Source organism: Emydura macquarii, unplaced genomic scaffold (genome assembly GCF_026122565.2).
Source record: "Emydura macquarii macquarii isolate MOO-44397 ecotype Brisbane River unplaced genomic scaffold, CSIRO-AGI_Emac_v2 contig_1704, whole genome shotgun sequence".
In the NCBI taxonomy this organism is placed as follows: domain Eukaryota; kingdom Metazoa; phylum Chordata; order Testudines; family Chelidae; genus Emydura; species Emydura macquarii.
This window is the reverse complement of record NW_027131841.1, coordinates 276,674-291,666: the sequence shown is the minus strand read 5'-3', so window position 1 is coordinate 291,666 and position 14,993 is coordinate 276,674. Positions and strand designations below refer to the sequence as shown.

General features: G+C 38.2%; 1 protein-coding gene across 2 annotated transcripts in view; it reads right to left on the bottom strand.

The window, feature by feature from the left end:
- Window positions 1-80: 80 nt before the first annotated feature.
- The window catches only part of LOC137158514 (sodium-dependent neutral amino acid transporter B(0)AT3-like), a 64,306-nt gene continuing 49,393 nt past the window's right edge, over window positions 81-14,993 (bottom strand). For both annotated transcript variants that reach the window (XM_067556300.1, XM_067556301.1), the window contains 4 exons: window positions 10,923-11,127; window positions 9,055-9,214; window positions 5,952-6,114; window positions 81-3,826 (listed from right to left, as the gene is read on the bottom strand). In XM_067556300.1, the coding sequence (XP_067412401.1) occupies window positions 3,665-3,826; window positions 5,952-6,114; window positions 9,055-9,214; window positions 10,923-11,127 (690 nt within the window). In that variant the 3' untranslated portion in view covers window positions 81-3,664. The remainder of the gene's footprint in view (window positions 3,827-5,951; window positions 6,115-9,054; window positions 9,215-10,922; window positions 11,128-14,993) is intronic.

The window sequence follows — 14,993 nt, the reverse complement described above, 5'->3', positions numbered from 1 at the left end:
ACCAAATTGTCGTGGAAAAATAAAGTCACACTGCTATATTTAGAGTTGGATTGGGTGCTGCTTTAATTGACACACACACACACATACAGAGACTTTAGCTAAAGGGAAGCCCCAGCAGCATGTCTAGATGCTGCTCATAGGAACTTCAACCAGCTACCTGAGACTAGAAGACTTATATAAGGTAATATTACATATTCATGTGATCGTATAGTGGAATTTAATTAACAGGTTATAATTTACAGGAAGACACATTATAATGCACAATGGGGTACACCAGATGTTAATCAAGTAAGACCAAAGAACAAATGATTATACAATGGGGTTTTCCAACTGCACCGGCTATCACCCAAGTGTCAGAGAGTTATACAATACACAATGGGGTGTTAGTCTGTTAAAAAGAAAATGTCTAGGGGGCCGGTAAGTCTGGGGAGCAGGTACCAGTACTTATCAAGACAGATGTCTGTTTCCAGACTTCAAAAGAGACTTTAATAGGGCTAAGGTTCACAACAGGGGTTTGCATTTAGATTGTGATACTGAGACATCCTGTGGGATTTTAGCATCTTTATCTCCATCTCAGTTTGGGCATCCTGTCAATGATTTAACCTGAGGGCTTCCATCACAGTTCAGGCCACCCAGTTTCAGGTCAGGCCCTCTATAATCAATTTCAGGCCAGGCATTCTATAATCAATTCTATGACTAATTCTTTGATTCCACATGTTGTAAAATCAGAAGTGTTCTGTAAATATTTCTATTCCATATTTTGAAGGAAGCAGAATGACTATTCACGTCTTCCAGTGACAATGAATACTTTCTAGTCTATCAGTAACTAGGGAAGATGGTGAACAGTAACTATTAAAGTTAAACATTTGGCAAGATTCAATAACTTATGCCCAGGAATATTAAAAGCTCTCTGAATCATTAAAGTTGATTTTTAACAAATGTTGGAACACTGGAGAAGTTCCAGACAACTGCCAAAAAAGCTAATGTGCCTATATTTCTTAAGGGTAAATGGAATGAAACAAGGCATTCTAGGCCTGTTAGCTTGACATCAGTCCTGGGGAAAATCATGGAAGGACACACCATCAGTAAAGAATTAAAGGATAGTAACATGATTAATGCTAGTAAATTTGGTTTTATATAAAATAGATCTTGTCAAACAAACTTTGTCATGAGATTCAATATTTGGAGCTAGATCTCCAAACTCAGCCTTACAACACCACTGGGCCAAAGAAAGAATGAGAGCTGCTCTGTAGTCCAGCAGTAGGGGACTCGCCATGGATGTGGGAGATCCAGGTTCCAATGACTATTTAATTATTTGTACAAACAGATTCAGCAGGAACAGATTCAAAAGGCATGCTTAAGAGAGCCATAGCCAAGTGCTTAGGGCACTCTCCTAAGAAGTGGGAGATGTGGGTTCAAATCTCAGCTTCACATAAGGCAGAGGAGCAATTTGAACTTCGGTTTCCAACATCCTGGCTCTAACCACTGTGATAAAAGCTATTAGAGGAAGTTTCTCCAGCTGCATTTTTGTGTAGGGCCCAATCTGTTAGGCAGCCTCTGAGAATGCCTATTGGCTCAGGGCCCATAGGTGAGAATAGTGGGAGAACACCTAGTTTGTGAATCTTCCTGGGGTGGCTGTGCGCATGCACAGTGGCATACCTTTAGGCAACTTCATTGACAGGAATTTTCATAGATTCCAAGGTCTGTAGGGACCATTGTGATCATCTAGTCTCACCTCCTGTATAAAACAGGCCATAGAACTTCCCCAAAATAAATCCTGTTTGAACTACAGCACATCTTAAAAAAAGAAATTCAATCTTGATTTAAAAATAGTCAGTGATAGAGAACTCACCACAACCCTTGGTTAATTTTTCCAATCATTATCTACCCTCACTGTGAAAAATTTACCCCTTATTTCCAGTCTGAATTTGTCTAACTTCAACTTCCAGCCATTGGATCGTATTATACCTTTGTTCGCTAGACTGAAGAGCCCATTATCAAATATTTGTTCTCCATGTTGGTATTTATAGACTGTAGAATGGATGTCCCACTTTCCTGTCGCCCATATTCTCCTTCTCCTCCTCTTCCTCATCCAAAACCACCTCTTCGTTGTTGCTTGAGGTAGCCCAACTCCGACTCCTTTGAGGTATCATACAACTTTTGGGTGTTGTGGTAGGGCTGCCACTGAGAATTGTATGCATCTTATTGTAGAAGCGGCATGTCTGTGGTGCAGAATCAGAATGATGTTTACCTTCCTTACCTTCTGGTACACCTTCCGAAGTTCTTTGATTTTTATGTGTCTCGGATGTAGCGCTTATCCCCCGTGCCCCTGTGATCTTCTCGTAGTTATCTATTTCTCCGGCTGGATTGGCACTGTGCCTGCACACTCTTCTTCCCACAGACCACTAAGATCCACCGTCTCCTGTCTACTCCAGGCTGGAGCACATTTGAGATGTTATCACCATGATCAGCTGGGCTGGTGAATTCTCCATGCTGATCAAACAGGAAATGGGAATTGCTGTGCAGAGGAATTGAAAATGATCACCAGAGTGGTCACAGCAGAGCATTGTGAGACACCTCCTGGAGGCCAATTCAGTCGACTTAATGCTGCATCTACACTGCCTCTTTGTCAACCCAACAATATCAAATTGCAGAGGTGGAGTACTTAAGTTGACGTAACAAGTAAGTTACATCAGTGGAAGGGATCTGGTAGTCTAGACGCATACATTATTAAGTCAACGGAAGCCGCCTTATGTCAACCTATGTTTATAGTGTAGACCAGGCCTTAGACTGAAGGGCAGTATAAGACTAAATAACCCTTTGACCATCGTATCCAAGTTTAAGTATTGTTTTATTTTTCATTGTTAATATCTTATTTTGCTTCTCCAAACTCCTACAGATATAGTTTTATATATTATATTATGTAGAATGTCTTACAAAAACTAGAATATATTCCACAAAAAGAATCCTTAACCCAAAGAGCTTGCATTTGAAACCTACTAATAGGTACAGTCCCTGAACTGAGTAGTGGGTATTAGTTATTGCTGATAGCATTTAGGAATAGATAAGTTTTGTTAAAAGAGGTAAAGGAAGAGTGGGAGGAAGCTTAACATATAATTAGCAAACAGTGCCAAGTATAAAGAGTAGCTGGGAAAAAGGCACAAAGATGGCAATGAGTGAAAGGGGCTAAGGGAACAGTCAGAACTGAAGCTTGTGTGGCACATAATGAGCAAGAGGGAGTGTGTAGGAGGGACAATATGTTTGAAAATGAGACGAGATATACTTGCAATGTGTATACTGTAGTAAAACCTCAGCACTAACCATTTATGGTTCCTCTGAAAAAAATCAAGTTCTTGAAATAAAGTGTAGGGTATACACCCAAATAGATTAATATTAATGCTAATACCTCTCTACTGTAAGAAATATTTTAGTTATCAGTGCTTTAACTATGCATATTGGCATAACGTGGTCTATTAGAAATTGGGAAAAGGAGAAAAATTAGTGAATAATGAGCTGGTAATTTAAAGAAAAATACTGATGGTGCCACTGTATAACAATAAAATTTGTATATATTTTTGTTGATTTATAATTAGGATGAATACATATTCTTGAACTTTATAAAAAAGCATTATCAGTTTCCTGAGGTGCCATTGGAAGTGATTCCTTAAGGTTTAGTTCCTTCCTTCTTTCTCCTTCCTTGCATTCTTTTGATCATATGGTAGCATGCTACGATAGGTATGAATATACAAGGGAGGACTGCCAACAGCACACAAATGGCCAGTATCCAAGCTGGATAATCTTTCTCCTCCTTCATGGGAAAATCTTTCTATGGAGATAAAAATAAATATAAGCAATAACTGAAAGGTGTTACTACTCACTGCATTAGTTTACATATATAAAAAAATAATAAATAATAAGCATAAAATAAAAAATAAGAAAGAATAAGAAGAATTATGCTAGTTATGAAAACTGAGTACCAGGAACATTGTTACTGTACCTGTTCTTCCAAAATGAAACATGAAGGGTTTTTAATGTATACATTTTACCGTAAACAAATATTTTAAAATACAGATTATACTGTTCTCTTGTTTCATGTATGTTAAAACAAGTTTTTAAACCTCAGATAAAACCAGTTTTAATAACAGAAAAATTAAGGTTATACTTAATTTAATCCCATAATTTTCTAACTTCATAAATAAGAAGAATTGATTTTTTTCAATTTTTTGTATTTTCAATTGTGATTTTAGGACATGGTTTGTCCTTTGCTCTTGTGTGTGTTCAAGAACCTTTCTTTCACCTTTGCATGTGGCTTACAAGGATCAAGCAGCAGACCCAATGCAACCAGGGGGACAAAGAGGGCATTCACCCCACTCCCCAAATGATCTTCCAGGAGTTCCAAATTGTTGTCAGAAAGGCCAAAATATGAACAAAGTTATTCAGTGTTAGGCTGTGGAACAGCAGCAGATTGGAGAGTCTTCATCCTTTCTATAAATGATAAAAAACAGCAAAATACTGATACCAAATTTTGTTTATTTAAACTCTGAAAGTCCAAGATTTTCCAGGGGTCTAACTGTCCCTTGGATTCCTGGAAGTTTGGTGGTTTTTTTTAAATAGTTACCCCAAAATACCCACGCTGCCTCTCAGTAATGGGACCATAGAATTGGCCCTGCCAACCAGTGCTCCTTCCATATGCCCCAACTGGGAAATACTTTCTCAAATGGGACAAAGAAGAAGTAGGGCCAGAGCCCTGCGTACCACTCACAGCAGTTTGCAAGGTGGATGAGACAAACAGGAGGGAGCAGGATGCTTTGTGCTAAAAAATGGTTTTTTTTCTGTCATGTCTCTCTGTGGACTGGGGAGCTCAGGGAAGCACAATCCTTCTAGGATTACATTAAGACCACATTAAAAGACGGAATATGGCTATTTGATGATGTGGGCCTTAGTAGATCCATGGACCTCCATCAGATGCCCTAGAAAAATGTATGACATGAGAATTTCTAAGCATTTTAGTACTCTTTTAGAGACAGTCAAATGGAACTCTTTGTAATAATCATGGGATCAACTGTGATCATGGGGGCCCTGAATAGCCACTGCTGCTCTGGGTTATAGGACCTTATCCTGAAAATATGCACAAAATAAATAAGAAAATTCAACAGCACATTGAGCAGATGCAGGATGTCAACTGAGTGTGTCAGTTGGAATGTCAACTGAGTGTGTCAGTTGTCACCTGGAGATGACTTTTGACTTGCAATTACTGTTTTGCTTATTTGTTTTCTCCCTAACGTCTGCATTTTTCACAATGTATTTGAAAATAAAGGTATTTAACGAAGAATGAAATGTCTAGGCCTCCACTTTTGCACAAATGGATTTGAGAGTAGAGCTAGACAAATAATTGATTTTTCAGTTCAGCCAGCAAATTGAAAAATCAGAACAAGTATTTTGTTTGGTCCCAAAAATATTTGGAATTTGTCAGTGAATTGTAAAAGTCCAGTCAGTTTCAGAAATGTATGTGTTCCCCTACTCTTTAGACCAGTTGTTATGGCACTTGCCTTGGGATATGGGAGACTTGTGCTTTTGAATTCCTATGCTGAAGTAGGAACTTGAACTCGGGTCTCGCCCCTCCAAGATGAACATGATACCCACCAGTCTATAGATTCAGTGGGGGTGGATTGCTCTACCACTGCTGTTGAAGCTGTTCCACTTCATATAAGCACTTAAATATTCATTGGGCCAAAGAGAAAGACAAATTGACTCTTTAGCCTGGTGATTAAGGCACTCACCCAGGAGGTAGGAGATGTAGATTCAAATGCTCCTCTGAATCAGGAAGAGAGAACATTTGAATCACATTAGCTACCTCCCAGGTAAGTGCCTTAATTTTGAAGCATAAGGAGAGAGAAGACTGTAATGATGTTTTTTGAAAATAAATTGATTAAAAATATTGGAGGACATACATATTTAGGGTTCCAGGCTCCATAGCTTGGTTGCTTCTGTGTCTGAAGGGTAACAAAGGCAATAAAGACTATAAGCATTAGCAGAGGGCTGATAATTCTCCATGACACCTGCCAGTAGAAGTTTGGTTGTCGTCCTGTCATCCATTTCACATCATCACTGAACCTATGAGCCAAATAATGTTCACAATTATTAGATTTATAAGAGAACAATTCCTCTTTTTACATTTTTATTAATTTTTTTTAAAATTAAGGACATTGTATATTTCCCTAATTCCATGAGTATTTTAAGACATACAAGCTTCCACCATTCGTATGTACTTACTCTGGTTTTTAATTAATAACAAAAACCTTTAAGTTACAGTTAGTAGGCAAGATCTTCAGCTTTTGGTTTCCATACTTTTTAATGTTTGAATTGTTTTATAAATCTGCTCAGTGGTATGTGTGTACATGTATTGCTCCTAGACATCTTAGACAGATGGTCAGTTGGTGTAAATGGGTGCAACTATATTTACAGTAGCTGTGGATTAGACAGACAGACAAACAAACAAAAACCCCATAATACAGCACACGCAGATCTTAAAAAGAAATTCTCAGGCTATGTCTACACTGCTACCAGTCTATGATGCCACCAGCAGTGCAGGATCGATTTTGCGAGTTCAATTGAGCAGCAGTAAAGACTCGCTCAATTGAACCTGGAAGTCAATTCTGTAAATCCACCCTGGCAAGTAGCGTAGCGCTGCATCAATGGGAGAACTTTTCCCATCGGCGCAGCGCAGTGGAGACGCTATGGTAAGTAGACGTTAGGAAGCCGATGAGAGATACGCAAGTTACTATACGTAGCTTGTGTATCTCCCGTTGACTGCTGCTGAAATCCACATCCAGTGTAGACCCGGCCTCAGTGACCAGCATCAAAACAACCTTATTTGTGCCACTGAACTGGTGTTACCATGGTAGTGTCTGAGCCAGCTTCCACTGAAATCAGTGTCAAATCTTTGACTTTACTGGGAGCTGGCCTGAACTTTCATATGCCTTTTAAACATTATAAATATGAATAATTGAGTATATAGTGCACATAGAGTTATGTAATATCAAGTTTGATGATTTCTTATGACATGAACAGTTCATTTTAATGTATAGGACAGATTTATAATCTGGAGTGAAAATTATGTTTATTCTATGTTCAAACATTGTCTTTCTCTCCAATTATATTAGTCTAATTAGAGAGAGAGGGATTTTGGTCATTCGAAAATCTATTTCGATGTGTTTATACTCTGGGCGTTCTGGGCGACAGATTAGATAGATGGATGACATTCATATACTATTGCATTGTCAGCATATATTTGATTTTGTGGACAGTGTATAGTGTCGTAGTTTTATGTAAATTTTACCTGTATAATGTATAATTTAATTTAATAATGTATAATTTACAGCCTCTGTATGAATAATATTAAGGTATTTTAAAGTACAATTCTTAGAGGAAGCCATCTACTGAATTCTTAAGGTTTTTTTAGACTTTGTAGTGATTGTGAGTGTTGAAGCAAGGACAGGGTTAAGTTTGTCTGGGAGTCAGTCTTTGGCATTTTTTTCTATTTAATTGTGTGTTTTTGGGGGATGGGCAGGTGTGTGGTGAGAGAGCGATTTGATTATTAAAGTTAGTGTTAGATTGTTTAGGAAATCTTAGCTTGTGAATTACAATTTTTAATTTTTAAATTGATTACAAATGTTAATGGTATGTTTTCTCATGAATTACACTTAGCAGCTTCAGTTGTAATTGAACAACTTATTTAACTTCCTATTTTAAGAAAATGTTTTAAATTGAAGCTTGTGTTAAAATTTAAATGGGAAGTGTTACCTATAATGCTCTCAAAACCTCTATTCTATATAGATGCTACGTGCCCTATATTCCATAAAAAACTGATAGAATAACAAGTTGGTAAAGTCAGGTACTCAAAACTAAAAATAAAGTATCAGGATTAAGGTCGTCCATTCAACCTTTTAATAACCACATTCATCTGTGATTATGCTTCTCTTCTTGATTGAGGAAGAGTAGTAGTTTTAACCAGACTATTAACAAAACTAAATAATTTTTAAACAATTAAAACAAAAATAATCTGTAAAGCTATTGGGCTTCATTTTTTCGACTTGATTTCTTGTAATCTCTGATTTTCTCAGCCGTTAATATATCCAAGGACTAAATTTTTAGGATTTTGATACCTGACAATTAGCCTTCGCAGATGATACCTGATAATTAGTCGTCTTAGAATTCTATTCCTTGGTAAAAGGCAAGGAGAAAGTATAAATGTTTTAAATATAGATATAGATAATATTTAAAATTAGACAATTATAATGAAAAAGCACATATGTTTTAATCAAGGGATTAATTTCAGGCCATAAGGGAACTAAGTCATCTATACACATATGCCAAAAGAAAAATAAATATCTTAGACAGAGATAAATGATAGTGAGAAAAAAAATATTTTAAATGGTATATCAGGAAGAACAAATGATAGATGAAAAAAGAGGTGGATAGATAAGTTTACTTGTTGCTTGAAGGTGCCTGTGAAATGTGTGAGGAAACTGTGAGGAAAGGATTCCTTTCACCCCAGTACTTAGGGAGAGTCCCCATGTGCAGCCTGACTGGGTGCTGCTCTGGGGAGAGTATTTGGGGCTTACTGGTAAATTTCTGAAAAATTTACAATAAATGGAAAGATACAATAATACATAGTCGTCCCCTCCCCTCTCCACCCCCTCCCAGGTATAACAACATGATGGTGTTCCCTGTTTACAGGGCAGTAAAGCTCTCCTGGACCAGTAAACCACTTGGCTTTTGACCTTTAGACTTGGTGCACTCATTGCCCCAAAAACAGGAAGCACCCTCAATTTATTTAATATATATCTGTTTTATAAGTACAACAGGCAGGAAGCATACAAAATTACCCACATTCACAGCAATGATGAAAAGCACTATAGAAAACAGTAAAGTTATAATATAAAGTATTACTGTTATATAAAGTATATTACTGTTTCATCTCTAGCATTCAGAGTTATAGAAATATATGTATCCTACAATAAATGAAAAAATCCAAACTTGTTCCCAGTTTACCTTTTAATTCCATAAACATAGACAACACCAGTCACTTCAAAGAAAGCGATGATTAGCAAAGGCAAGGAACCCGCATAACTGTCAAAAACTTCAAGCCAGTAACTACCAGACCTCAGGGTAAAACACAGAGATGTCACAAAGCAGACGAGGCATATTACACCTAAATAAAAACATTATTTCTGTTAATAAAGAATACATTGCAGGTAGTCTGTTTGTTCAGATATGGTAAATATTTTTGCTCTTATTTTATCGAACAAACTTTTGTATGGAGCTATAACTTGCTATCTCAGTGTTAGCAACAATTAAATTCAGAGTATTACCTTGTTTGAAGAATTATACACAGGCCAAATTCTCCTTGGCATTTTGGCCAAGCGATGCAGTACTGTGGTGCAAAGCAGCCATAAAGCTGGATTAGTTGGTTACAGAAGAATCAATATAGTGCAGTAGTGTACAGCAGGTGTGGCAGTTTCTCTTTCATAGTCCCCAGCTGCCAGTGGCCAATGTGAGAGGTTGTGGCTAAGGCTTTCCTACATTCTGGTAATCTCTGACTCTTGTAAAGACCCTGTGGGGCAAATGGCTGCCAGTATAATTTAGAACAGCCTTCAGCTGCCTTAATTTATACTACGCGACAAGCCCACAAACAACCCAGGATTGTCGGACTCTGAGTCCCTTGTCTCCTGAAGTTGGGCTGTGTGCTCTGAACTGAGGATCTGGGCCTGTATGTCACTTCAGTGTTTACATAAGGGTAAGGGCTCATTGTGCATAAGCTAGAAGCCAAGGAGTAGTATTGGGCAGGAGAAGAAAAAGAGTGGTTCTATTTTAATGTCATTTTTATCTGGAAACATGAAAGGGGTTTTGAAACATTGGTGTGATGAGGCAAGAATAGTCACAAATGCCCTTTTTAATAGTGCAAATGTCAAATCATACTCCAGTAACAACTGAAATTGTCTTCTCACCAACCTATGCAAAACTTATAAATGGAACTTTAGTGCAGACACTTACAAAACACTGAAAATCTACTGAAGAATTGTCCAGTTCTATATTGCCTCATTTTACTTTCTGTCAGTTAAAATCCCCTCCTCACTAATTGTGTGCCCAGAGTATTTTTTTTTTTAACAGCGCACATTTTTTGGGTTCATTTTCAGATCCGCATCCTTAAACTTTTTGGAGATCATTTGTAAATGTATCAGTTCCTGCTCAAAAGTTTTATCATGGAGTAGGATATAATAGACAGGCTGAGAGAGTGACATGGAATGCTATACTCTCTCCATAAGCTTCTCAGAGGTGGCAAGAACATTACATAAATCCAGACCCATTACTTTAAATTGCCACAGGCCTTGTCCTGCTCTGAAAGCAGTCTTTCCTCTGTCCATTTCCTCTGATCCAGTTCCAGTTGCAAATAATCACTTTTAAGCTCCAGTGAGGAAGGCCCTGCTACAGCACAAATGCCCTGTTCCCAGGGAGCAGTTCTGCATCACTAATTGGCTCTGGTTAGAGGGGTGAAGGCAGAGAACACTCTTATTCAGCTTGCTCCCACAAAAGGAAACTGCATATGAAAAGTAACAGTAATACAAGCATTTTTCCAAGACTGATCAAGCTAAGCAAAAATGTGGAGAATTATGTAACATTTCCTGCTATAACAATGCTTTCTGATCTGTACATTGTGTCTCCTATAAACAGACTTGATAAAGCAGCTGAACTCTCAATTGGAATATCTTTATTTACATTCCGAAGTGGCCATGAGCAAATACTGCAAGTTAGCTAATTCCCCATAAAATGTTTAGAAACTCATGAATTCTTAATAATTTAATAAAGAGCCTAGCTTCAGTAAACAAAATGAAGAAAGTCACTATAAACAACCTGCTCACCTGATAGAACTTCCTTGGGTACAGATTTAGATACAACACGAAGCTCCAAGAGAGGAGTCAAAATTCCCTCAATGTTTCCAAACATAGAAGAAAGACCCAAGCTGAATAACATTACAAAAAATAAGACAGCCCAGCCCTGTGAACCAGGCATCAGAATAATTGCTTCAGTGAAAACAATGAAGGCCAGGCCAGTTCCAGATGCACTCTGCAGAATTCACAAACAGATAACATCACGCATTTTAATGAGTAAGATTTATTTTTCAAACATATAACATTCTAATGTACATGCAGATCTTGTTCATTCAAATTCTAAACTCCAAGACCAAGATTTCAGATTGGATATTTTTCTAAAAAAGATGATCTAGTTTCAAGCACAGCTATTGGACGTGAAGCAGGAAGTAATGCAGGGAAGTCCTATGGCCTGTGTTATGGAGGTCAGATTTAGATAATCCCTTCTGGCTTTAAAATCTAAGAATCTATTAATTTTAAGAAAATGAGTTTGTAAATTAGGCTTTTAAATAAATTACCTGGTTTTCAGAAATGTTAAATACTGAAGCCAGTGGGAGTTGCTAGTAGCTTGACACTTTTGCAGATCAATTCATTTATTCACCCATCAACCCTTAACCAGAGGGCAGGGCTACTGAGGGAGAACAGATTTAAAAAGCCTGGTTTTAAGCAACCAGAGGAGCTGGCAAAGAGGAGAAGCTAATGGGAGTTTTGCAAGGGAGTTCTCCAGGTGAAGGAGAAGTGACTATGTGATCCTTGGGGTGAATTTGTTGTCTTTGGTGTGTGTGTGTGTGTTTGTGATGTGCTTGCTGCTTGACTGAAGTATGTAGTTCTGTCTCTTTGTTTGCGGGACCGTGTGCTGAGCATGGCGGCTAGCTAGACAAGGCTGAGAGCTTCTTAATGAGGCTTTGATCTCCAAGCCCTTTAGCACCTATCAACCCTTAACCAGGGGATGGGGCTACTAATGGAGAACAGGGGCTTAAAAAGCCCACTCCTAAGCAACCAGAGGAGCTAGCAAACAGGAGCAGCTAACAGTAGTTTTGAGAGAGTGTGGGGACTAAATACAGTTCTTTAACATTCCATAAGCTAAGATAATAAATACCTCCTGATAAAAAAACAAGAAAGGAAAGCACTTCAGGAGTAAAAAGAAAATGCGGGCAGAAGTTCAGCAACAGAGTGGGGGCCATCCAGTTTGTTGCACTGAATGCAGCATGTATGATTACCTGCCTTATGGGCAGGTGGCGTATGTATGCATTCGGTGCAAGGAACTCCTAGCCCTCAGAGACTGTGTATGGGCTTTGGAGACCAGAGTGACTAAACTGGAGGAGCAGAGAGGTGTATAGATGAGACTTTCTGGGATGCAGTAAAACGGTCCTACCCCCAATCTGAGAGCCTCTGTGCTGTTGAGGAGGATGAAATCTTGGGGAAGGAGGACATTGAATGGGAGAAGAGGGCAATGATCCCATAGTTGGGCCCTCCTTCCAGATGATGTTATGGTAACCTCTCGCACTGAGAATACCCATCTGGGTGAGGGTATCCCAGTTCTTAGGAAGAGATGGGTAATAGTAATGGGGAGTTTGATCATTAGAAACATAGGTAAGAGATTGAAGTCTAGGACCTCCATGGTAGCATTCTCTGAAATGTTTCCAGTTCCACATGCCCGGCCAGAAAGACAGGCAGAACTGCAAGGTCTCAATGTATGGACAAGACGATGGTGTAGGGAGGAGGGGTTTAGATTTATTAGAAATTGGGGAACTTTTTGGGAGAAGGGGAGCCTATACAGGAAGAATGGGCTCCACCTAAACCAAAATGGAACTGGATTGCTGGCACATAAAATTAAAAAGCTTGTAGGGCAACTTTTAAACAAAGTGCTAGGGGAAAGCTGACAGGTGCAGAGGATCATGTGGTTTGGACAGAGACATCCCTTAGGGGAGGATCAATTAACGGAGATTCTCTATATCCTAGTAAGGAGAAGATTGAAGATGATAAAATACGGGTAGGATCAAATGGGAAATAGTCAAATGAACAAGAGCCCCATTCAATTACAGCAGACAGCTGAAAAGTGACAATTATTTTAAGTACTTATATACAAATGTTAGAAGTCTAAATACTAAGGTGGGGGAATTTGAGTGTTTCATATTAAATGAGGATATTTACAGAAACTTGGTAGAATGAAAAAAAAAACCCTGAGAGTCCTGTAGCACCTGGGCATAAACTTTCGTGGGCTACAACCCACTTGGTCAGATGCATGAAGTGGAAACCACAGTTAGGAGGTATATATATATACGTCCAAGAGAGAGAAACATAACAATGTGGAGGGCAAGTGCTAACAAAGTCAATTCAGTTAGGGTAGATGAGGCCTATTCACAACGGTTGATTAAAAGATGAGAATGTGTGAACAGTGACAAATTTGTTAGTCTTTAAGGTGCTAAATGACTCTCATTGTTTTTGCTGTATACAGACTAACACGGCTACCCCTCTGGAACTTTTCACCGTGGTAGAATGAGGATAATCACAGTAATACCAGGGTACAAAATATAGCGGAAGGACAGAATAGGTCATACTGGTGGGGGAGTGGCACTATATGTGAAAGAAAGCATAGAGTCAAATGAGGTAAATATCTTAAATGAACCAAACTGTACCATAGACTCTCTATGAATAGTAATTCCATGCTTGAATAATAAGAATATAGCAGTAGGGATATACTACCAACCACCTGACTAGGATATTGATAGTGACTGTGAAATGATCAGGGAGATTAGAGAAGCTATACACACATAAAAAACTCAATAATAATGGGGGATTTCAAATGGGTATATGTAATCTCAGGATGAGATTCAGAGAGAAAGTTTCTTGACACCTTAAATGACTGCTTCTTGGAGCAGCTATCCCTGGAACCCACAAGAGCAGAGGCAATTCTTGATTTAGTCCTAAGTGGAGCACTTGGTAATAGTGACCATAACATAATAAAATGTAACATCCCTTGGGGGGGAGAGGGGTAAAACACCAAAGCAGCCCATCACGGTAGTATTTAATTTCAGAAAGAGAACTACACAAAAATGAGGAATTTAGTTAAACAGAAATTAAAAAGGACAGTGCCAAAAGTGAAATTCCTGTAAGCTTCATGGAACCTTTTAAAGACACCATAATAGAAGCTCAATTTGAATGTAACCCCCAAATTAAAAACCATAGTAAGAAGACCAGAAAAGCTCTACCGTTGTTAGAAGCAAAAAAGCATCATTTAAAAAGTGGACGTTAATTGAGTTATTGAGAAAAATAGAAAGGAGCATAAACTCTGGCAAGTGAAGTATAAAAATATAATTAGGAAGGCCAAAAAAGAATTTGAAGAACAGCTAGCCAAAGGCCCAAAAAGTAACAGCAAAAATGTTTTAAGTACATCAGAAGCAGGAAGCCTGTTAAATAACCAGTGGGGCCACTGGATGATCAAGATGCTAAAGTAGCACTCAAGGAAGACAAGGCCATTTCAGAGAAGCTAAATAAATTCTTTAAATTGGTCTTAGCAGTTGAGGATGTGCGAGAGATTCCCAAACTTGAGCCATTCTTTTTAGGTGATAAATCTAAGGAATTGTCCTAAATTGAGGTGTCATTTGAGGAGGTTTTGGAATAAATTGATAAATTAAACAGTAATAGGTCACCAGGATGAGATGGAATTCATCCAACAATTCTGAAGGAGCTCAAATGTGAAATGGCAGAACTACTAATTGTGGTATATAACCTATCATTTAAATCAGCTTCTGTACCATATGACTAGAGGATAGCTAATGTTACACCAATTTTTTTAAAAAGACTCCAGAGGCAATCCTGGCAATTACAGGCCAGAAAGCCTAACTTCAGTACCAGGCAAATTAGTTGAAAGTATAGCAAAGAACAGAATTATCAGACACATAGATGAACATGATTTGTTGGGGAAGAGTCAACCTGATTTTTCTACCGAGAAATCATGTCTCACCAATCTAACTAGAATTCTTTGAGGGGGTCAAAAAGCATATGGACAAGGGTGATCCAGTGGATATAGTGTACTTAGATTTTTAGAAAGCCTTTGAC